Source organism: Hevea brasiliensis, chromosome 3 (genome assembly GCF_030052815.1).
Source record: "Hevea brasiliensis isolate MT/VB/25A 57/8 chromosome 3, ASM3005281v1, whole genome shotgun sequence".
Lineage (NCBI taxonomy): Eukaryota > Viridiplantae > Streptophyta > Magnoliopsida > Malpighiales > Euphorbiaceae > Hevea > Hevea brasiliensis.
In genome coordinates this window covers 30,126,319-30,151,554 of record NC_079495.1, presented here as the reverse complement: position 1 = coordinate 30,151,554, position 25,236 = coordinate 30,126,319, and the positions used below count along the sequence as shown (strand labels likewise).

The 25,236-nt window shown below is 32.7% G+C and overlaps 1 protein-coding gene across 1 annotated transcript; it reads left to right on the top strand.

Moving 5' to 3' along the window:
* Positions 1-8,057: 8,057 nt before the first annotated feature.
* LOC110654174 (phosphatidylinositol 4-phosphate 5-kinase 4) lies at positions 8,058-23,784 on the top strand. The gene is made up of 9 exons (XM_058143977.1): positions 8,058-8,118; positions 18,268-19,865; positions 20,437-20,604; positions 21,143-21,308; positions 21,385-21,501; positions 21,687-21,880; positions 22,444-22,577; positions 22,675-22,747; positions 23,178-23,784. Exons 2-9 carry the CDS (start codon positions 18,688-18,690, stop codon positions 23,464-23,466), a joined length of 2,319 nt encoding a protein of 772 aa, XP_057999960.1. The 5' UTR covers positions 8,058-8,118; positions 18,268-18,687; the 3' UTR covers positions 23,467-23,784.
* Positions 23,785-25,236: the final 1,452 nt, after the last annotated feature.

Genomic DNA, 25,236 nt, shown 5'->3' with positions numbered 1-25,236 from the left:
TGTGTTTGCTCTTAAGATCTAAAGACATTATTTGTATGGGGAGAAATGTTACATCTACACAAATCATAAGAGTTTGAAGTATTTGGGCACCCAGAAAGAGTTGAATTTGAGACAGAGGAGATGGTTAGAGTTGATAAAAGACTATGATTGTCTGATAGACTATCAGTCAGGAAAAGCTAATGTTGTAGCTGACGCCCTAAGTCGCAAGACTATGGCAAGTCTACGGGCTACTCCTTTGTCTTTGGTACATGAATTGAGATCATTACATGCCAGTTTAGAGATTAATGATGAGGGACAGACAGCAGTTGCATGGCATGTATAGCCAGTGTTGATTGATCATATCAGAATGGCTGCTCAGAATGATGAAAGGTATCAAAAGCTGTTGGAAGAAGTCCGGCAGGGCAAGAAACCAGAATTCTCAATCAGAGATGATGGTTTACTACTACACCAGGGCAGAATGTGTTTTCCTAATGATGTTGATTTGAGGCCGATCATTTTAAAGGAAGCACATGAGTCTCCTTTTGCCATGCACCCTGGTGGTACAAAAATGTATAGAGGGCTAAAGGAGCATTACTGGTGGATGGGTATGAAAAGAGATGTGGCAGATTTTGTATCCAAATGCCTAACTTGTCAACAAGTAAAGGCAGAGCATCAAGTACCCACTGGGTTGTTACATCCACTACCAGTGCCAGAATGGAAATGGGAAAGAATAACAATGGATTTTATGATGGGACTTCCGAAGACATAGAAGAGTCACGATGCAGTTTGGGTCATTATTGACAGACTGACTAAATCTGCTCATTTTCTGATAGTTCAGATGGACTACAGTTTAGAAAGATTGGCCAAGTTGTATATAGACGAGATTGTGAGACTGCATGGAGTGCCAGTATCCATTGTATCAGACAGAGATCCCAGGTTCACTTCTAGATTCTGGAGTAGTCTTCAGAGAGCCCTAGGAACTAGATTGAACTTCAGTACTGCATTCCACCCATAGACAGATGGCCAGTCTGAGAGGGTAATTCAAATCTTGGAGGACATACTACGGGCTTGTGTGATTGAGTTTGAGGGTAGTTGGGATACACACTTGCCTTTGATTGAGTTTGCTTACAACAACAGCTACCAATCAAGCATTGGGATGCCTCCATATGAAGCTTTATATGGTAGAAAATGTAGAACCCCATTGTGTTAGGATGATGTGGGTGAAAGAAAGATGATTAGACCCGAAATTATGCAGCAAACTGAGGAAAAGATCAGAGTAATCAGAAATCGACTTAAGACTGCATCAGACCGTCAGAAGTCCTACATTGATTTTAAAAGAAGGGATATTGAGTATGCAGTGGGTGAGAAAGTTTTCCTCAAGGTTTCTCTTTGGAAGAGGATTATGAGATTCGGTAGAAAGGGAAAACTAAGTCCTCGTTTTATCGGGCCATATGAGGTTCTGGAAAGAGTGGGTCCTTTGGCATATTGTTTGGCACTACCTCCAGAGTTGGAGAAGATACATAATGTCTTCCATGTGTCTATGTTGAGGAGGTATCGATCAGACCCATCTCATGTACTACCAGTAGAAGAAATTGAAATGAATCCAAACCTCACATATGAAGAAGAACCCATAAAGATTCTAGCTTATGAGGTGAAGCAGCTACGGAACAAGCAGATACCACGGGTAAAAGTGCTGTGGAACCATCATTCAGGCCAGGGGGCTACTTGGGAACGAGAGGAGGACATGAGGAGACAACACCCACAGCTGTTCAGAGATTGATACCAGGTAAAATTTCGAGGGGTAAAAGTGCTGTGAAACCATCATTCAGGCCAGGGGGCTACTTGGGAACGAGAGGAGGACATGAGGAGACAACACCCACAGCTGTTCAGAGATTGATACCAGGTAAAATTTCAAGACGAAATTTATTTAAGGGGGGGAGAATTATAACACCCCTATTTGTATAGCCTGGTATATTTCACTGTTCCAGTTATCGGTGTCAGTCCGAACAATTAAGGGGATTAGAACCACACTTAAGACAACTAGAGAAGCCATAAATACAAATAATTAGTAATTTCCAATTAGTTAAGTATAAATAAGAAAAACAGAATATAAGAAGTTAAACGAGCCGAGAGTCACAGCGATGGGTGACATTCTCGGGAAGGACTGCGAAGTCATTTTAAACTCAAATTTTGAACCGTAAAATGTGACGCCATGGTCCTTAGGACCATTACGAACACAGTGGAAAAAAGAAAATCACGAAAAAGAACTGTTAAGCCAGTCAGATAATTAGGTCAGGTAGCCGGAAGAAATATTGGATTATTTACAAACTGTGATGAACCGGCGAGGGGCAATTTGGTCAATTGACCCCGAGAGCTGACTACTGACCTAACTGTCAAATAAAATTGGAGAAAAGAAAATTTCGGAATCGAGAATTAAATTAAAGAACTAATAGAAAAATAAAAAAAAATGAAAATGAAAAGTTAAAAGGGTGATGACATCATGCATGACATTATGCATGATGCCATAAAAGTAATAATTAATATATTTAATCAATTAGATTTTTGGTCTTCCATAAGATAAAGACATAAAGAAAAGAAAAAGAAAAAAAAAAACAAAATTGGTCTTCTTCCCATTGTTGCCGCCTCACTTTCTCCCTCACCCTCTCCCTCACTTAAACCACCATTAAAACTTATTTTGAGCTTGAAGAACCCTAAATCCCAACCTAGAAAATTTACTTACCAACCTTAAACCTTGTTAATTTCACTTGAAAAGAAGTTTGAGCAAGAAAAGGAAAGGAAAAAAAAAAAAAAAGAAGAGAATTGAGGAAGAGGAATTTCAAGTGAGGTAAGCAATCTAAATTGAAAATTTTAGTTTATTGGTTATGTTTGTGGTTTGAGTAACTTAGAAATTAATTAAAATCAAAAGAAAACATTTGTAGAGGACCAAAGGAAATTTCAGGCAGCCATGGATGTATGAGAATATAATGTGTTTTGAATGAATTAAATTTGTTAGTAAGCTTGTATGAAAGTGGTAGTAAGATTGAAATGCTTAAATGTGATTAAATGCAATGAATTAGTGTGGTTAGGGTTTGAGACCTAGAGTTTTGAGGCAAAAATTTGTAGAAATGAGTAAATGATGTCTTTGACCTATTTTGAAGTGAAAAATGGTCATTTGTGACTAAATGAGTTGTGTTGGAATGGTTGGAATTAAAGTCAAATTCGGAGGGAGTGTGGTTATGCTACTGGCAGCATGACCAGGTCAACTTTGAAGGATTAAAAATGAAATTTTACAAGTCCAATTGGTATGGGACCAATTCGGGATGAAAATAGACACTAAATGACACAATTTTCATTTAGGAACTATGCCCAAAAAGTGACCAAAACCTAGTGAACAAATTGACTTAATTCGGAAAATCTCAGTCTGCCCCTGTACAAACTGATCAAATGAATAGTATTTGTTCATTTGGTCATAACTCGAGCTAGGCAGGTCAAAATGACCTGATATTTTACCAGAGGTTAAATGAGATATAGGCCTAAAACTTTCATGAAGAATACAAGCCCAAATTCTGCCAGCAACTAAGCCATTTGGCCACCCCAAGTTGGTGACCCAAAACTGCCAGCACCAAAATTGCCCAGAAAATCTAGGTTGTGTCCAATCCGGCAGCCATGGTTCAAATGGCCATAACTTGAGCTACAAAACTCCAATTGGAGTGATTCAAAAGGAGAATAAACTTAAGACAATAGGGAACATTTTCTATGAAGAAAGGTTTGCTAAATTCTAACAGTAGAATGACCAATGGAATAGTGCAACTAGGGATACCAAAACTGAAAATTTGATAATTTTGCCTAAAGGACTTAAGCTTTGAGAAAATGACCAAAACCAACAAATTTAATGACCAAAATGTGGTATGTGGGTGAAGTTGGAGTTTCCATACCTATTAAGCCTTAAAAAGTCAACAATTTGACTTGAATAGTATAGTGAATAGTAACCCAAAACACAAAAACTTCGAGAACGTTGAATTTAGCACATTAAAGCTAGGTAAAAGTGAAGTTAAATTTATTTTTGGAGTTATGCTAAGTTATAGTACTGAAACACTGTGAAACTGTGTATTTCAGCTGAAAAAGGCTTGGAAGCTCTGAGAGACTGAGTCAAGGCCTAGAGGCAACTCACGTCAGGTCTGTGTACAATAATTCTTATTTAAATATTTTATTCTCAAATATTTGACTTCTATGATTAATTATGTATTGTGTTGCCATTTTATAATAAAATTGTTTTGAATTGATTTTGTATGAGTACTCATTAGCTAGCTAGCCACCTCCCTCATTGATTTTCGATTAGTGAGGTTGTAGATTGCTTTGTCGTGGTGTACAACACGGCATTGATCGGAAATTTTGTGTCATGGCTTAAGTTGTGTATGGTTTTGGCAACACTGTGTTTATTAAATTATTTGACTAAATTGTGTTATTATGAGCTTTGATAATTTGTGAAATGTGATTGAGAAATATTTAAATTGTGTTTCATCAATGAATGATTTATGTATTATATTTTAAATTTTTATTGTGCACCACTGAGTATTTTTATACTCAGCGATAGCTTATTTTGCTGTCGCAGATAAGAGCAAGGAAAAAGCAGCAGAGTGAGCTGCTATTGAATTGAGGACTACACTGATCTTTTGTACGGGTATTATTTTATACCCTTGTAATTAATTTTGATGTAAATATTATAACACTTTATGTATCAATGTAAAGTTGAGCAGTTGTAAAATAAATTGTAATAATATTATTTTTGGATTTCCTTCTGTAAATTAATATTTGTACTTGTGAATTTCATACTTTATGCCTTGTGAATGAAGTTATTAAATATTTTGAGATGATAAATTTTGATTTGGATTGTGGAATTATTTTGAAGTGAATTGAATTGAGTTGATTTGAGATTAATTGAAGGTTGGGAGTTGAGAAAATTATTGGAAATGTTTTTTTTTCAGGTATTTGAAGAACTGTTTTCTCCAAATACAAACGGAACTCTGTCAAAATTTTTATAAAATTTGAGGCAAAATTAAAATGGACAAAATTTTTTTCTAGTAATTTAAACTTTGAATAAATGGTTTTTAATTCCTACCAAATGCTCACCACTTCCAAAATGTAAGAAAATTTGTTTTAAAATCCCTTGTAGGGTACTTAATGAGTTATCGGTAGGTGAAGTTCGGTAGTTCATTAAGTATTCTATGGGATCATGTTATGCCTTACAGAGGGGTAAGGTGTGACAGATATTGCATTTTATAAATGTGTTGTGTATGGTGGCTATGAATGACCAAGCGGTTCCTAATGGGAAAGACAAAGGAAAAGTAAAGTAATATAGCATCCCTGCATTATGAGTTCATATATAAAAGAAAAGAAAGGGATGTTAGGATAAGGCAATTCTTGTCTCATACTCCAGGGTGCCAATGAGGAAATTCTATATCTCTGAGTCTATTATTTGATATGATATACTAAGAGAAAGTCCTAAGAAGCTCCTATAATGGGCCGGACACATTGGACAAATAATATGATATGAAAGTAAAGGGAATGGGAACCTTTGATGCTATATCTACCTTGTTGTGAATTATTTGTGTTGTGGAACCATTTATGAGAATAATGCATTCGTGTGCTAAAAATATATTTTATTAATATATTTCCTTCTCTATGTAATTCTTTGTTTTCACGTGAAATTGATTTTACTCAAATTATAAGTGTCAAAAGCGAATATAACCTTTTTCATGCGTGAAAGTTGAATTGTGGGCATACTAGGGACACGTATGATCCCATTTGTAAATGTATTTTTGCCATTTTGACTTCTAATCAGAGCAATTAGCAGGAAATAAAAGACCAAATTTTCCCTTGGGTTCCTTAACTCAACTAGGATACGCTTCATCGAAATCTCTACTTGATCAACTTGAAAAATTTAAGAACTAGAATTGACTGCTAAGAAATTGAAAGATTGCTTATGCATGAAAGAGTAAATGTTGTGCTTGAAAAGTAAAAGTTGTTCATAGCTAATTGCATCAAAAAGTATATCTATGTGGAAAAGATAAATTTTGCACTTGATTAAAAGAGTAAATTGCTTGCTGAGAAAATATAAATATGAGCAAAAAATATAAATAAAAGAGTTGAGAAATTAAAAGACTGATTTGCTTAAAAATGTAAACATTGAGAGAAAATAGTAAATTGGCTTACTGAAAAATTACAGAGCTAACTTGCAGAAATTGGAATATGAATAAGAAATTATAAATTGCATTGAAAACTAAAGATCTTGAATACAGAAAATGAAATATTTGCAGAAGAATTTTAAATTGTTTGCTTGAAGAGAAAATAATAATGCTGAATTGAAACTAATACTATACTAAAAGAATAAAGAAAGTTGTTGAAAAGAAAATATTGAACTAAAAGGAAAATTGAGCCAAGACATTGTGTTTGTTAGGTATTGATTGATAGATTGATTGATTGACTACTATTGTGTTGTGTATTGTATGAAGCCTAGCACGTTAATTTATAGAGGAAGAGCTGCTTGGTGGCCAAGTTTAGTGGTTACCACTTGCAATTTCTTCTCATCACTATTCTCCTATCCATAACCACCAAAAACTGCCCATCAACTCCCATAACCACCCACTTACAACACTTCATGCCCACTTTCCCACTACTCCACTTTCAAGCCTATCATCTTTAGTAGATGTGTTAGACATTAAATATCTATAACTGCCAATAAATAATACCCATCTGTGTGAGTAATTATTTAATTGGTCTAACTTCACATAATTAATACTCATTAACTATTAGTCTTCTTCTAGTTTGAGCCATGGCTTAGGTCACAATAAATAGACAATTTAATTTAATATTTCATATTCATTAATTAACTGGAGCCTAAAAATATTAAAATTAAATTTTGGTATAAACAGATGCCCCCCATGTATATAGCTTGAGGATTTAGGCTGTACACATGTAGAGAAAACGTTGAATGTCATCTCAGCAGTCACTTAGCTGTTTTGAACTGGACTTGAAATTTTGCAGCTTTTGTGTTGCTCTTGCTGACTTGCTTTCATGAAGAAATTCTTGAAGGATTTAATCTATTGAATAAAAATTAGTAATAATTATAGAGCCAAAATTTTATTTTACCCAATAAATTAAATAAGAGAACATTTTAATTTTATTGAATAGAAATTAACTAGCGATGTGCCAGCCAAAATTTATTTAATAAAATTAGTTTTGAATTTTACCTATGACTAAGCTCACATTTTTCTCTCAGCTCTTTATTTTATTTTTCCTTTTTTTTTTATACAAACCACTTATTTAATTTTTTTTAGCTCACTACCCATGGATCAATTTTCTCTCAACCCACAAAGACCCTGAAAGTTAAAATAATGTAGTATTTTAATTCTCAAAGGTCACTCACAATTTATTTTTATCTCACCCAATTACAAATAGATCCATTAACTCTCTTACCGATAAATGATAAACCTAATCTCACAAATTCCTTACCCAAATATAATAGACTATCAATTTTCTTTCAAATGGGCTTAGTCTTATAGCTCTCAATTTCACATGCCCATTTGCTTTTCTAATATAATGAGCCCAAACCCAACTCTTTTACCCAAACATAACAGACCAATCTCACATTTTTCCTCACTAATGGGCTTAATATCACAACTCTCACTCACCCAATTATAAGCCCATTAGTTGACACAGATACACAAACCTCACACAGATGCCCAAACCTTCAGGACTCACCATTCACACTATCTCCATCACCCAAGCAATCTCCCTCTCTCTCCCTCTCACTCTCTTGCCAATTCTCTCTCTCTCTCTCTCTCTCTCTCCATTAATTTTTCTCTCTTAATTTCCCAAACTCTGTCATGCAAAGTTTCATCCAAATCAAAATCTCACAAAAAAAAAAACCATCCTAATTATCCAACACTGGTGGCAAAAGAACACCCAAGGAGCAACCATTGCCGACCACCAAGGGATAGGAAGGAAGAACACCAACCAAGGAGGAAGGAACAGTGGGCGGTAAGGGAGAAGAAAAGGAAGAAAAGAAAAGAAAGAGGAAGAAAAGAAAAGAAAAGAAAAGAAAATGAAGGAAAAGAAAGCAGAAAGCACAACAAAAAGGTATTCATTCTTTAACAATTTTTAGTGATTTTTGATGTATTAGAAATTTTCGAATAAGAAGCTATTGATTGATTTGATGAGAATGGTATGAAAATGCAAATTTTGAGCATAAAAAATTTTATGGGTAATGAACTATTGATAAATTTGGTGAGATTGCATAAAAAATTTGACGATACTAACGATTATGGGTATTAGAATGTTCAAGTAACAAAAAATTAATAGAGCTAATAATCTTGGGTACTAGAATTTTTTTGGGCAAAAAATTTGATGAGAAAGATGAAATTTGAGTATCATAAAATTTTCAAGTAGTGTACTTTGAATAAAACTAATGAATTTTTAGTATCAGATTTTTTGGGGTAACGTACCTGTGAATAAACTGATACTATACTGCATGATTTTTGTCCATACCCTGTAACTGATGAATGATACTTGTGAATTGAGTTTCTGTGAATTTTTTTAGTCCTCTGATTGTTGAGAAAATCTTAACCACATATTGAACTTCTAAACTGTGTGACCTAAAAACTTACAGACCTTGAACAATATCTTTTTTTTTTTGTGGTTTATGGACTTAGTTGTGACCCTTTGCGGTATTGAGAAAATTTTGGCACAGCAAACTATATGAGGAAATGCTGCTAAAATTTTTGCAGTATCAAAACACACCTTATAATACCAATTTCTTTGCTCTCTGTAAGCTCGTATCCATTGCATAAACTGATACTTGCATCTTTGAGAAATTCTAGACCAAATGATTGTAATGTTGACTTGTGGTACTAATCCTAATTTTTTACTGCTTACCCAATATAGACAAATTATAAAAATATTTTTGCATAAATGTTTCAACTCAACTCTCACTTCACAACACCATAACACCCTTCATTACTTCCCAAATTGTCTTTCAATAGATCTTGTACCACCCCATAACCAAACTTACACAAACTCTTACACTTCACTTTATGGTACCAAACTTTAGTCTACTTATATCAACTTAAACCACAAAATCTTCACCACAATTTAAGAACAATCATGTCATATTGTAGAAATAATAAATGAATCCTAAAAAGAAACTTATCCAAAATCCAAGGATATTTCCTAAAAATTTTAGCAAGGCAATCTCATGGAACACATACCAAATTCTAGAAATCTAAACCTCAAGTCACACTACAATTCAACTTAAGTACCCAAATCACTTCCTATCATTCTACTTCAACACTTAAGCACATATGTACTTCACTAAAACCTCACTTCTAGCTGCCCCCAACCTTGCTTATAGGAAATTATTCTAGCAAAGCTATATTCTTGAGTAATGAAAACTTTAAGGCAAGATAGTACCTTTCAAGCCTCATTATTATTTGTACTTGTGCTTTAGTAGCTAGAGCTGAGTTGGCATCCCACTAGGACTCTCGAGAGATTTCTTGCTACCTCTAGTGTTGCCATCATGGACAGGCCTTCATCCAGCGACCTTAGTGAATATCACTATCCTTCTTGTGCACATAAATCAATCCACTTGCTTGCTTTGAATTGACTTTCCATGGACCATTAATGTTCCTCCAGCATAGTTATGGGAGTTTTGAATTCCATACTACTACAGTTATTACTCTAGGTACTTCCATCACCTTCTTTCACTTGTAGTGAACTTGTTGTAACTTGACTTTTGCTTGTAGTGATCCTTTGTATGCTTTTGCACCATTTGCTCTGGTTAGTAACTATAGAGCTTATTTATTTGTTTAGGTACAACAAATATCTTTTTTTGTTTTGCCTGCAAACTAATGAGGAAACTTGCTTAGAGTGACTTACTCCAGATGCCAACAAGCTAAAAAGATTAGTTTTCTTTGATGGAGCTCTACCTCTTTTGTTTTTTAAATTTTTTTTTTTATCTGCTGCACTTATAACTCTTCTTGAACTCAAAATCTTGCTGATGATTTGGACAACTGTGATTTTGACTTTTAAGACATGATGAGACTTGATGACTAAAGTTGAGCCCTTTTTGTGATTATGAATTGATGAATAGGGCTAAGCCCTTTGTTGTGTCACTGTCACCCACTTCATTATTCATATGAATTGTCTTTGGCAAATACCCAACATGCCGCAAAGCCCTCTACATGCTTTGTCTGAATTGTCTATGCATGATAAGAATAATGGAATGACTCCTTGAGAACTTGTCTACTCATTGTTTTATTGCTTTGACTTTGATGATACCATAGACCTGGCAGCTATGAGGCTAGCCTAACATAGGCCATGTTAATGGCCCTACGCAATTCTGTTTGAGCCTTCTGATTGTGCCACCTCTAAAATACTAAGATAGTAATTTTTGAGGTAGAGTCCATTGGTGCACTTTTTGTATGAGACTCCATCTAAGCTAGCTAGTCAGTATGTATCATGCTTGAGAATAGAGTGCACCTTGAATGGGCCCTCCCAGTTGGGCGAACATTTTCCTAGTTCTATATCTTTTGTCCTTAGAAGCAAGATGACTTTTCACACCAGCTCACCTTTCACAAAGCTTTTCCTATTCACTCTTTTATTGTATGCCTAAGTCGTGTTCTGATATTGAATAGAGCCTTTGGTGTTGAATTACTTCTTGCAGTATTGTTCAGCTTTTAACTGTTGTAATCTCCTTTTCTATATCGTAGTCAGTGGCTTAGGAAATTTCTTGTGTTGAACTAGACTCCATTCACCAGCAGGTGTATCTCCAGTTGGTACCACAAACCAAACTCTTTCCTTTGTTGCATTTGGCTTTCAATGCCCAAGTCCTGTGATCTGTTTCACTAGTGTAACCTTCCTTATTGGTCTCATTTATTATCTACCAAGAACCTTATAAATCTGCTACTTTGGAACCTAAGCCCATTTTAGTTTTAGACTAGGATTTTTTTATATCTTATTCCCAGTTTTCTTTTCTTCAAATAGTGCATTTAGATTGATATTGGTGGCATTAATGGTTGCCACTATTGGAAACAAATCCTCATCAATCAACATTGAAGTCTTTCTTTAGTCTGGGAACTTGAGCATACCCTTGTTGATCTTGCCTTATATCAAATTCTTGAATGCTTAATAGTAATTAGTGTGATGAGTCCAAACATTATGATACTCGCAGTAATCCTTGCCCTTTACCTCTTCTTTAGATGGCATCTCATGTCCTTATGGAAGAGTAAAAAAGTTCTCCTACAAGAGAAAATAAAAAATATCCTCCACCCTAGTTAGGTCAAAAGAATATTGTTTTGGGGTGGCAGAGGGTTAGAAGAAGCTTTCCTTTATGGTTCTGGAGGTTTTGCTAGTTTAGATAATATAGGACAAACACGACTATCCATATTAATAAAATCAACAATACCATCATCATTAAAAGTTTCTTAAAAATAGGTACCCATGGAAGTTTTCCTTTTTGGATTTTCTTCCTTAAGCAGCTCTTCATAGTCTGCTACTTTCATAGCAAACTTAAAGAAATCTCTAAACTCCATATCTAGAAACTTCTTTTTAAGCTTCATGTCTAAACCACCTTGAGCCAATTTGACAAACTCATATTCTGGCAAAATTACTTTGCATTTTTTGCTCATATTTTTGAACCTAGATATGTATGAAACTATAGACTCTCATGGCCTTTGGTAAATTTTAGACAACTCAATAATAGATACTTCATGTTCAGCTTTATAAAACTGTATCTAAAATAAGTGTTTCATGTCTTACGAAGTGTGTATAAAATCTCTAAGTAATGAAGCATACCAAGAAAATGCAAATGCAGTTAGGGAATTGGAAAATAGCCTTTGTTTAAACATGTCAAAATTCTCAAAATTAGCAAGCTTACCACATTGCACAGTAAACCTTCCAATATGTTCTAAAGCAGACTGTAACCCATCTCCTTAGAACAAAGTGAACTCAGGTATTTTATAACCTCTAGGAAAGGGATTATTCCAATCCACCTAGTTTGGATAGGGTTTATGAAACTCAGGACTGCCTATTTAACAAAAGCCAAGTCCATACAACTCTCCAACACCTGTCCTAAGGGCTTTATGGTCAACATGAGGTTTGGGATGATGTAACATGGATGCATGCATAAGTGTTGGTGGTGCCACATAATTAATCCTAGCATTATCCATATTATTCATTGCATTATTCACGACAATATTTAAATTTACAATATGATATGCATATGGGTGAGTGGTAGGATTGGTAATAGCATAGAAGTTACCTCCCTGTCGACCATTGAATAAGCTTTATGCTTGTGTAGGAGTAGTCATTAGAGTTGTTTCTTTCCTTTGAGGTGGCTGGTAATGTTGCTCTTTTTGGGTTAATGTTACTTACACCTCATTGGACTTTGACAAGTTAGTCACGACATGACTACCTATGATTATTGCTTCAAGCAGAGTTCTCATAGACCCTCAACTAATCCATTCTAGCTTAATAGATAGTGTCTTGAAGCCAGTCTCACAAGCAACTTTGATGCTAGCTTTAATTTGTTTTGTCACTTATTGAGCAATCTGAGTGCCAATGCTAGCCATATCAAATGCAATTGGGGCCACCTTTTATCCTACAGGTGACTCATTATTAAGATCTTATTGTTCATTATCATTAAGTTCAGCTTCAATAGCTACTCTTTTAGGGACTAGCCCTGTGGCTTCTTTTTCATAAAAATCCTTATTTTGGGGCATGATGTTCGAAACTTTTGTGTGAAAACTACAACCTCAATGTGAATGAAAAGAGTAAAAAGTATAAGCAAGTCCCCCTGGGCGTGCCAAAAACTGTTTCCATGTGAAATTGATTATACTCAATTTACATGTGTCAAAGGCGGATATGGCCTTTTTCACACATAAGAGTTAAATTGCGAACATGCTAGGGACATGTATGATTCCAATTGTAAATGTATTTATGTTGGTCTTACTTCTAATCGAAGCAATTGGTAGGAAATAAAGGACTAAATTTTCCCTTAGGTTCCTTAACTCTACTAGGATGCACTTCATCAAAGATCTCTACTTGATTAACTTGAAAATTTTAAGAACTAGAATTGACTATTGAGAAATTAAAAGATCACTTATGCATGAAAGAGTAAATGTTGTGCTTGAAAATTAAAGTTTGTTAATGCATGATTGCTTTGAAAAGTAAATCTATGCAGAAAAGATAAAATTTGCGCTTGATTGAAAGAGTAAATTGCTTGCTAAGAAACTATAAATATGTGCAAAAGGTGTAAATGAAAGCTTTAATAAATTGAAAGATTGATTTGCTTGAAAATGTAAACATTTGTAGAAAATAGTAAATTGGCTTGCTGAGAAATTAGAGAGCCGATTTGCAAGAAGTAGAATATGAACAAGAAATTGTAAAGTGCATTGAAAACTTAAGATCTTGAGTACAGGAAATGAAGTATTTATAGAGGAATTATAAATTGTTTGCTTAAAAAGAAAAAACATGCTGAATTGAAATTGATACTATACCAAAAAATAAAGAAAGTTATTGAATTGTAAAAAAAAAGGTTAACTAAAAGAAAATTTGAGCAAGGATATTATGATTGTTAGGTGTTGATTGATTGATTGTTTGTTGTTGTGTTGTGTTCTATATGAAGCCTAGCACATCAATTTATAGAGGAAGAGTTGCTTGGTGGTCAAGTTTGGTGGTTACCACTTTTTTCAACACTTGCACTTTCTTCTCACCACTACTCCATTATCCATAACCATCGAAAACCACCCACTAACTCCCATAACTATCCACTTGCACCACTTCATGCCTACTTTCTCACTACTCCACTTTCATGCCCATCATCTTTAATAGATATGTTAAACATTAAAATATCAGTAATTGCCAATAAATAATATTCATATGTGCAGGTAATTATTTAATTAATCTAACTCCATATAATTAATACACATTGATTGTTGGTTTTCTACCAGTTTGAGTTATGGGTAGACCACATTAAATAGGAAATTTAATTTAATATTTCAGACCTATTAATTATTTAGGGCCCAAAAATATTAAAATTAAATTGCAATGTAAATATTCTCTACTCACTAAGTGTATACACTCACTCTCTTTTTCTGTCTATCGCTTTCAAAGACACGAGTAAGGATAGCAGTTAGCAGATTTTGAATAATTAAGCTTCAAAATTTGATGAAGTATGTATAATTAATATCATTTTGTGGATTTCTTTTAAGAAATATATGATTTTGGCTATCTTAGCACTATGCATATTATTGTACATTTTGCATAAAAGTATATTAAAAAGATTTGTTAATTTTATGAGAAAGTATTTGTTTTTCAAAGTGGTCATGAAAAGCATAAGAGGATGAAAAGTCTCACTTACATAGATTCCAGCTTTAGGGGAAAGAATATAAATAAATGAGATGGAAAGCCCTACCTAGACCCTATGAGATAAGCTCCATGGAATGAAAGTAGAATTTTTTAACAAATTAGGAAATGATAAATGAAATGATGTTTCATGAATAGTAGGTTAATGGATCTCACCCAAGTATTTATAATGATATATTATAAAAGAGTTAAAAGAAAAGCTAAAGGTCAAGCTGGCATACCATAGGTTCTGGTGTTCTTATGCCTCCTATGGCTTTAGTGCCGTAATGATTCAGAATTAGGTCATTACACATAAATTTAATCAAAAATTCTGTATACACAAGGATATGAGTGAGCAAATCATGCTGCAATAGGAAATGAGTCTACTCAAATCCATCTGAAAAAGATTGATAAATTAAAATAACATGAACCTTTGACATACCAAAAGTAACCCATATTGTAAAATTATCACATTTAAACTCACCTCAAAAAAGGATGAGATCAAATATGCCTATAACTTAAATAACTCAAATCTACTAGACTTGATTCGATCCATTTACCATTTTTATACATTGTATTATACTTATATTAGCTAAAATATATTGGTAACTCTCCTTTCTAGACCAAATGAATGTGCAACTAATTCAAATTTTAGGCATAGATATTTAAAACTATTAATATTGAAAATTTAATTACGACTTAAAATAAATTCATGCTAAAATTCATAGGTCCAAGCTCTTATATTATTTGTGTATAATATAAACACATTAGAATAATGAATTATATTCATTAATTCACAATCTAAGTTTTCTTAGTATTATAGAAACAATTTCTTCGACACTCCAAATAAACTAAACCAAAATAAACTAGACATCCATCATATCCACACCATGCACACCTACCGAGGACTAAACACAACACAGCACTTTCTTCTTAATTTTGTGTTCTTGTATCGTTCTATATAGGGCAAAAAGCTTCATTTAATTTTGTGCCCAACACAATACCTCCTTTTAATGTATTATATTTTATTTTTACAGAATATGAGATTTGGATTGACCCATCTTGAGCGACTTAGATTAGTTTCCAACATTTTCTGCTCACACTTAATAGAAGCAATTCTCACCTTAATTCCACAATATTATTCATACTCAACAAATAAATTGTGTGATTAAACATCAAAGGCGCATTGATATCTACTCGGAGTATATAGCTTCTCAAATAATGATACTTTGAGTAAATTCAATATACCTTAAATCATTTATTACATTTTTAATCTCTCATTATCTCATTTACTAATGATATACATTGTATTCACAATAATATTTTATTACTTAGACAAATTATAATTGACATATTAGTGAATACAAATTAATATGATACAACAATGATCTTCCTATTTTCACGATTCTCGTAACCTCAATTTAACTTGATTTTCTACAAATTAATATAATACGCTAATTCTCTTTCTCATCTCATGATTCTCTTAACATCAATTTAACTTAATTTTTTAAAAATGTCCTATCAAACCAAACCTTTAATATTGCTTTGACAATACCCTAAAAAAGCAAATATTAAATTAAGTCACAAATAACTTATAGGAGCCCTGAGACACAAAATGAGATTCATTTTAAGATCCCATAAAATTTTAAATTTGAGATCTTTACTTTATTACCTTTATTAGTTATATATTTTTTATATATGGTATGAATCACATAATTTATTTTATCATTTTTCATGAAATATGTCTTTTTAATAAATAATTCGTAAAAATAATAGTTCAAACACGTGTAATATCTAACTTTGTGTTTACTTATTAACTATTTCACTCGTGACTCATCATAACTCACCTTTGGCGATAAGACAGATAAATTGATATCTAAGTAACCACATACCATCAAACAATACACATTACGATTACCCTTTACTTGTCAATGACCAAGTCCACAAGCCATTTAGCAACAAATTTTCGCAAAATTGCTACGTTGGAGTGTATATGAATCTTGTCTTGGTTTATAAATTTATTTATATCCATTTATATTTATTTTTAAAATTTAAAATAAAGTATAATAATTTAACCTTTTTAAATTTGATATATATATATATATATATATATATATATATATATATATATATATATATATATATATATATATATATATATATATATATATGGTGATTAAGGAAATGAATAAGTATTCTCATTTTTATAAGAACATACTAATGCTTGTCTAAATTACCCTTTATCTCATTTAATTACTCTTTGTATAAATATTTATTATATTTAATAACGATAAAGGGTAAAATTAAAAAAAATAATTAATATTTCTTAATTTTCTAAATGCGACCAATAATTTTGAACAAAATAAAAACCTAAACGCAAGTGATAAAAATAAATGGAAGGAATATTTATATATTATTCAAATTCAATTCAATAGTTTTTATTTCTTTTTTTTTTTAACTTCATAACACTTGTCATTTTATTAAAATATCATATATTGCGAGACTAACATTTTAATCCTTAATTTTTTTCAAAAAATATTAGTTTTTCATTCTTAAAAGAATCAAAATGTGAGGGGTAAAATGTAATGTAAGTATTAAAGGTATTTTCCTTCAATTTGAATTATTTAAGTTATTTAAAAAAAAAGTTAAGAATACAAGTGTAAATTGTTATATTGATAACTCTATCAATATTTTAATTAAAATGTTTAACTAATTCAAACTAAAAAAACATAATATAAAAAATTGTTAGGATTTTATTACTTGAAAATGACCATTTACAGTTTACTACATGCTTTTCTTTTAATTATTTTTCTTAATTTAGCAGTACTACCAATGGACAAATTAAGAAAGAGATTAAGAAATTGAGGTTGAGGATTAAAAGCTAATTTTGTAAGGGAAGCTATAAATAGTATAGTTAGGCACCTTGACTTCTCCTGTCCTTTCAATTGTTTGTCAGGTTGTATAGAGGTAGCAGATCATCATCTCTCTCTGTTTAACAGCAAAGACACATAATGATTCTCTATCCCCTGCTTACATGAAATTTTATGGTTTCAAATTCAACAATCTGTCACAATAAGACAAGCCCAAATCCTTTCCTAAAAAAATAAATAAATAAATAAATAAATTTTATAATTTAAATTTAGATAAGTTAATTAAAAAATTTTATTTAATAAAATCAATAAATATATAAAAATTTCATTATAATAGTTAATTATAATAAAAATCATTGTAAATATATTAATTTTATAATATAATTTTTTATTAATATAATAGAGAAATTCTTATTTAAATTTAATCTATTAATAATTTAATACATAAATGTATAAAATTTATATATTTAATTGATGAATTTCTTCATACATACAGTGTTTTAAGTGAATAATAATTTTCTTTGTAATCAATATTATGTGATTGATGTAGAACTACTTGATTACTGTTGGAATAATCCTTTCACAAAGTTTTGTTATATAAACTAAAATTTCTTTATTTAGAATTTAATCATTGTAATACAGAAAATTGACTTGGTTGACAAATGATTATATATTTTAAATTTTTAATTTTAATATTGTCTATTTATATTATAATTAAATTAATAATTGATTTAGTGGAATATTTATTCTCGTTATATAAAAAATAATTATTTATCATTTTCCACCATTAAAATAAAAAAATTAACTTAATACAATGCTACCAAATTAAAATTATAATTTTTTTTAATGCTTGCATGCAGTAGCTTCTTATTTCTTTAATTTCACTATATTTATATAGAATTAAAAAATAATTATTTATAATCTAATGTCGGCAATGGTTTTGCATGACATTTTCTAATTTATCAATGATTTGACAGATGTCTAAATTACGCAAGATTTGTGTGAGATTAATGTGCAGGCACAGTGAGAATAGAAAATTCTCTAAATAACTGAAAAAACAGAAGTTAGAAGCGAAAATTTGAGTCAGACATGAATGTTTGTTCTGGTTGGAGAAGAAAAAGGCAGTCTTTGGTTCAATCGCTCTTTTCGCTCCCTTCACAGAAACAAGAAAGAGAAAAAAAAGAAAAGAAAAGATAACAAGAAAACAAGAGAGAGAGAGAGAGAGAGAGAGAGAGAGAACACCACCATTGTTGTAGGATTTCACATTCTATGATTCTTTCTGGTAACAAACACATTTTCCTCATCTAAGCTGTTCATGATTTCTCTCCAAACGAATCCCAAATCCAAGAGCTCATGCATTTATCAATCACTTTTATCCTACAATAGCATGTGAAGGTGAAAAAAATCGACTCCATATCACGGAAGAAAAGAAAAAAAGATGAGCAAAGAACAAAGCGGAGTTATAAAGGCATGGGAAGCCACTTTACGCAAGACTCAGGCCGCCAAGAAAAGAGCAAACAGCATCTTTGGCACCGTCTCTGTAGCCCATGCAGATGACGAAAATGAAGAAGATCATGATCATAATAATGGAGGTGTCGCTCTGGAATCTTACCAAGCAGAGAAAGTCTTGCCTAATGGAGATTACTATACCGGCCAATGGTACGATAATTTCCCTTGTGGACAAGGTAGATATCTATGGACAGATGGGTGCACGTATGTAGGGGAATGGAATAAAGGAAAAACCATGGGAAGAGGAAAGTTTAGTTGGCCTTCAGGAGCTACTTACGAAGGAGAGTTCAAAAGTGGATATATGGATGGAAATGGTATATATACAGGGCCTAGTGGTGATACCTATAAAGGACAATGGATCATGAACTTGAAGCATGGTCATGGAGTAAAGAGTTTCGCTAATGGAGATTTATATGACGGCGAATGGCGCCGTGGATTGCAGGAAGGACATGGAAAATATCAGTGGACGAATGGTAATCATTATATTGGTGATTGGAAGAATGGAAAGATCTGTGGTAAAGGGACTTTTGTGTGGAGTAATGGGAACAGGTATGATGGGAATTGGGAAGATGGTGTGCCTAAAGGCAATGGAACATTCAAATGGCCTGACGGAAGCTTCTACGTAGGGAATTGGAGCAAGGATCCTGAAGAACAAAATGGGACTTATTATCCTTCAGGATCATCCACAGAACAGAATCTTGAATGGAATCCTGAAGATGTGTATAAGATTCATTTATCTGAATCTCAGATTTGTCCTGGTGAGAAGGTTTCAATCTTGCCATCACAAAAGAGGCTTGCGGTTTGGAATTCGTCAAAAGGTGGAGGTGAGAAGCCTAGGAGGATGTCTGTTGATGGAAGGGTAAGTGTAGGTGTAGAAAGGCCATTTGATAGGATGAATTTGTGGGAAGCAGAGGATGTTGATGGAAATGATAAGAATCCAATGGTTGGGAAACCTTTGGAAGCTGATTTGTTAGGTTTATATGTTGATGAAGGGTTTCCAAAAAGGCTTCCAATAAAGGTACCAAAATTTGTGAAGAGACAAGGAGAAACAATATGCAAAGGACATAAGAATTATGAGCTTATGCTCAATCTCCAACTTGGAATCAGGTATTACTTCAAATTTTTTGAGCTCTTTTTTTCTTCTATAGATCTTTGATTTGTTTATTCTTTTTTCTTCTTTTTTTTTTTTGGTCCCTTTTCTTTTGTTAAATGAATTTTCCTAGATTTTATCAATGTTATTTATTGGTATTGTTCAAGTAGGATTTCTTTTGACCATATATATTGAAGAATTAAAATACCATCTAACAAAAAAATAGTTGGCTTATTCTTTTATCATAGCTAGTGAATGATCTATATTAATCAATCCGACTAATCTTTTGAGGAATTAATATTGAAATTCTCATCGTCCTGTGTCCTGTCTTTAATCAAGACAAAGGAATTTTGGAATTTTATATCTAGCCATTTATGGAATTTCAACCACTAACTTCCATAAGTGAAGTTGTAACATTGATTTTATTGGTTAGAAAAGCCTTTAGCAACCATCCTTCGAGAAATTCTTTGGTAGATTCAATCTATTATTATGATGTCTTGTTTATCTTGTTCCCATATGAATTTTATATTAAAAAAAAAGCTTTATATGGATTGCTACTTACTACCAATTTGTGGAGCAATTATTCAGGCATTCTGTTGGAAGACCAGCTCCAGTTGCATCCCTTGATTTGAAGGCTTCAGCCTTTGACCCCAAGGAGAAAGTATGGACAAGATTTCCTCCAGAAGGAACAAAGCATACTCCTCCTCACCAGTCTTCTGAATTTAAATGGAAGGACTACTGCCCATTGGTTTTCAGGTTACACCTTAATTTGTAATTTATTATACTAGATGTATGAAAATAGCTTTCCATGTTAAAATAGCTTTCCATGTTATTACTTATTTCGTTCAATTCATGAATATTTCATATATATTTGCTTAGCATTTTCACAGGTTGCAGTTAACAGTGAGGCATTTGAGATTAAGGCTACACAAGTCATGATAACTTAGCAACAAGATTGTCTGATTAAGACCTGGATGGAAAAAACTTGCCTAACCTGATGCATCATGGGCTCTAGATACAAATACGTGGGTCTCACTTATTTAATATTTGGATCCTACCATACATAATGTGTCTTGAGTCAATTATGAACTTTGGTTTATAGGCAAGAATTTGCTTACCATTTTCACAAGTTTGCCCTTTATAGTGAGCCATTAGAGATCATTAAGCCTACACATAATAACTTAGTAACAAGATTGTCTGATCAAGACAAATGCACTTGGATATTGTTAATATTAATACACTCATGAAATTACAGCCATTTTCTTCATATATCATATTGTTTTCCTCTTCTCAGGACTCTAAGGAAGCTATTCAAGGTGGATCCAGCTGATTACATGTTATCTATATGTGGGAATGATGCACTTCGTGAACTTTCCTCTCCTGGAAAAAGTGGTAGCTTCTTTTACTTGACCAATGATGATCGCTATATGATAAAGACAATGAAGAAAGCAGAAGTAAAAGTGAGTTAATTATGTACAGAAATTAATGTTGCCTGTTACTAATCATGTTCAGCCTCTAAGTTGACTAATGGTTCAGGTGCTTATAAGGATGCTTGCCGCCTATTACAACCATTTTAGAGCTTTTGAGAACACTTTAGTTACCAAATTTTTTGGTCTGCACTGTGTGAAGCTAACTGGCCCTACCCAGAAGAAGGTAAATAAACTTTAGCATTATGCAAGAAAATGGCTATAGGAGATGAATTAAAACAGGTGGGTGTCCACAAGGCATGAGGCTTCTTGCTTTGCAAGAATTAGTATAAGTTGATACTATTATGAGTATCTACGTTAATAAATTTAACCCAATTTATGAGCACTAATGTAATGAAGTTGATAATCCAGGTACGATTCATCATTATGGGGAATCTCTTTTGTTCCGAGTACACCATCCATAGACGTTTCGACTTGAAGGGATCTTCACTTGGTCGAATAACAGATAAACCTGAATCAGAGATTGAATCAACAACTATCCTTAAAGATTTAGATCTGAATTTCATATTCAGACTACAGAAATCATGGTTTCAAGAGTTTTGCAGGTGCATACAGTTTGCTTACTTTGTTCTTGGATACCTCCCCGTTTTTTTTTTGGGCCATCACAACAATAACAGCTTGGTACAATCCACTCCAATTGAAACTCCAACTCTGAGATCTCCTCCCAGCCTTGGAATCCACTCCAGTATCACTAAGCTCATTGGTTTACTTACTTTCTTTTCAATTGTATAGGATTATACTATTTGTATCCCTGCTATTCTTGATTTTCAAATTTTTGTTTGGAAAGCATTATTATGGAAAATTCTTCATTGGTATAGTGTTTTTGATCATGTTCATGGTTCAAATTTGTATGCACCACAATAAGTTCATGATGCTAATGACTGTCCTTCCCTTAATCCTTCATATTCCTTTTGCAAACAAATAGATTGCATTAATTGTTTCCTAAATACAGTCGACAATTTCTTAGTGATGATTTTTGTCAACTGCTTCAACCTGATATATAGTGAATGGCTGCATTCTTATGCCTTCCTAGAAACCAAACACGATTTTGATTATATTTACCGTTTCCTTCATCGGCCCTGTTGATTATATTTAATTATTTTTGCAGGCAAGTAGATAGAGATTGTGAGTTTCTTGAACAGGAGAGGATTATGGACTACAGCTTGCTAGTGGGTCTTCACTTTAGAGAAGTATCACATAGTGGGGACCTGATTCCTTCTGCTTCTCGTATTAATTCTGGAGGTTATTTTCATCCTTTCTTGCATATGTGCGCTTGATTTTCAATCAGAACTCTTTATATTGCTGAACAATCAAGAAACTACTAAGTTCTCATCTGCAGGTGAGACTGAGAGTGATGGAGGTCCGCGCCTTTCAAGAGCCGATATGGATCATCTTCTTCTAGACCCAGCCAGGTAAAAATTACTCTTATAACAGCATAAAAAAATAAAAATTAAAAAAAAGGTAAAAAGTAAAAATGGCTGACCCAAGGCTCTGAGAGAGTTCATGTACGCAGACTTACCCCTACTTTGGAAATAGACTATCTGGCTCCAACTTATAAACTCAAAGTCACAAATGAAGTAACTTTATCGTTACATCAAAGGAACTCTCTAATGTGAAAAAAACATAGTTTAAGGATTTTTCTTACTTTGATCTGATCCATCGTGGTGTCTTGGGTCCATAATGAACTAGATCTATGCAAACTTTCTCATCGTTTAAAATTTCCAGTCACGGATTAAAGTTATGAAAACAGTCTCCTTAGCAAAAGCAAAGGAAGGCTACATTTAGTGGATATAATCTTCCAAGGAGCACCGATTTATGCTAACTAAATATTGAGAAATGCAGGTGGGCTCGGATTAGATTGGGTGTAAACATGCCAGCACGAGTGGAAAGAACTATGAGAAGAAATGACTGTGAAATTCAACTTGTAGGAGAACCAACAGGAGAGTATTATGATGTGATAATGTTTTTTGGTATCATAGACATACTTCAAGACTACGACATTAGCAAGAAGCTTGAGCATGCGTACAAATCCATCCAGTATGATCCCAGTTCAATATCAGCTGTTGATCCTAAGCAATATTCAAGACGCTTTCGTGACTTTATTTTCAAGATTTTTACAGAAGAAACTTGAAGCGTGATCTTCTGCCAAATAGAAGCTAAAATGATAGTGAAGCTGGAAAATAACAGAAGTTGGCTACCAAAGTTGATTTCCAAGTTCTTCAAGCCAATTTTGTTTGCTTTAAATCATTTGTTTTTCTTTGAATATGAATGTTATAGATCTCTATTAATATATATTGGTATAGGGATAGATAATATATACTGTAGCCAGAGAGCAATGCACGTATATGACATATTATACATCTGTGTAACTGTATTAGAATTTATTGTTTTTAAATCAATTCATTCTTCAGAGGAGATAATCCGGTTTCCTTGAAAGTTAAGAATTTATCTGGAGTTGAATTGTATTTAAGGAAATGGAATTGATTCAAAATTTTGTGATATTTGTCATTATAATGTTGAAGTGTATGTGATTTGCTTACACAAAAAATTCTTGTTTAGGCCCGAGATATAAATATGTGAGAATTATTTATTTAATAGATACATCTCTTCATTCATCTTATATTTTTTTTGTTTTATTAGTTAGTCAATGAATTAATTTGGTTAACTAGGGTGGCTATTTCGATGTCTGACTGTCAAGAGTGAGGGCAGCTCTACTTCATATTGAGTAGGTAATTTTTTTTTTTTTTTTGGTAGTTCTTATATATATAACTCCATTAAACTAATTTTTATTTCATTAAAATATTATAATATTTAATAATTTATACTTACTGTTCTAACAATGTAGTACTTATCATATAATAATTTTGTATTTATTGTTTTAATAATTGACATGTATAATATATAAAAATTAGTATATTTATTAGTTTGTTGGCTTGTGAAATTCACGTTAATATTATCTATTACAATTGCAAATGTTAAAACATATTTTCTGTAATGAAAAATTATGAAAACTCAATTGCATAACAAGTGAAAGATAGCTATTGAATGATTATTTGATTATATATATTGAAAAATGTTGTTTTTGTTCTTTTTTTTATATATATAAATAGTAATTTTTTTTATTAAAAATAATAAGTCAGCAAAAACTTAGTATGATCAAGTCTGACTCAGGCCAACAGACCTACCCAAACCCAGAACTCAACATGCTAAGTGAAAAAACCTAGCATAAGGGAATACATTCAAGACCAAAATACAACCAAAATCTAAGAAGTTCAGCAGCAGTAAAGAAAATGGCTTTCAATAACAGTAAATAAAAAGCTGGAAGCTATCCAAGCAAACAAACCAGTGAATGGACACAAGACTAATAAATCCGTGGCCTAAGCAAAATCCAATCAGTATCAAAACTAAACACCTTAGCTAGAGGCTATTAAAGCCAACATTAAACACATCAGTGCCCCCTATCAACAACTCATATGAGGCACCTAAATATCTGAAGACAGTCCCTTACCCGCAGCATCAACTTGACACCACACAAACAATGACTGCAGATTATATAGCAAAGAAGCCTGCAAAAATAACAGCTAAAAATAATACAAAACTCAATTATGGCTTCCTTAGCTAAAAAATTGGCTAAACTATTGGCTTCTCACAAAACATGAGTAAAAAAAAATCCTTGGAAGAGAGCCTAGGCTTTGATCAATTAAATTAGGAGTATCATTTACCTTAAAGGGAGTATTCTTAGGATCAGAAACCCAAGATAAAGCAATCTTTGAATCTGATTGAATATAAATTAACTCCCCAGAAGACCACACCTCATGGGCAGAAACCAACAACTGGAGAACCTTTAAATTTGCTTTAAGCTCCGCTGCATTTGAATAAAAAATCCCCGTACTGCAAGAAA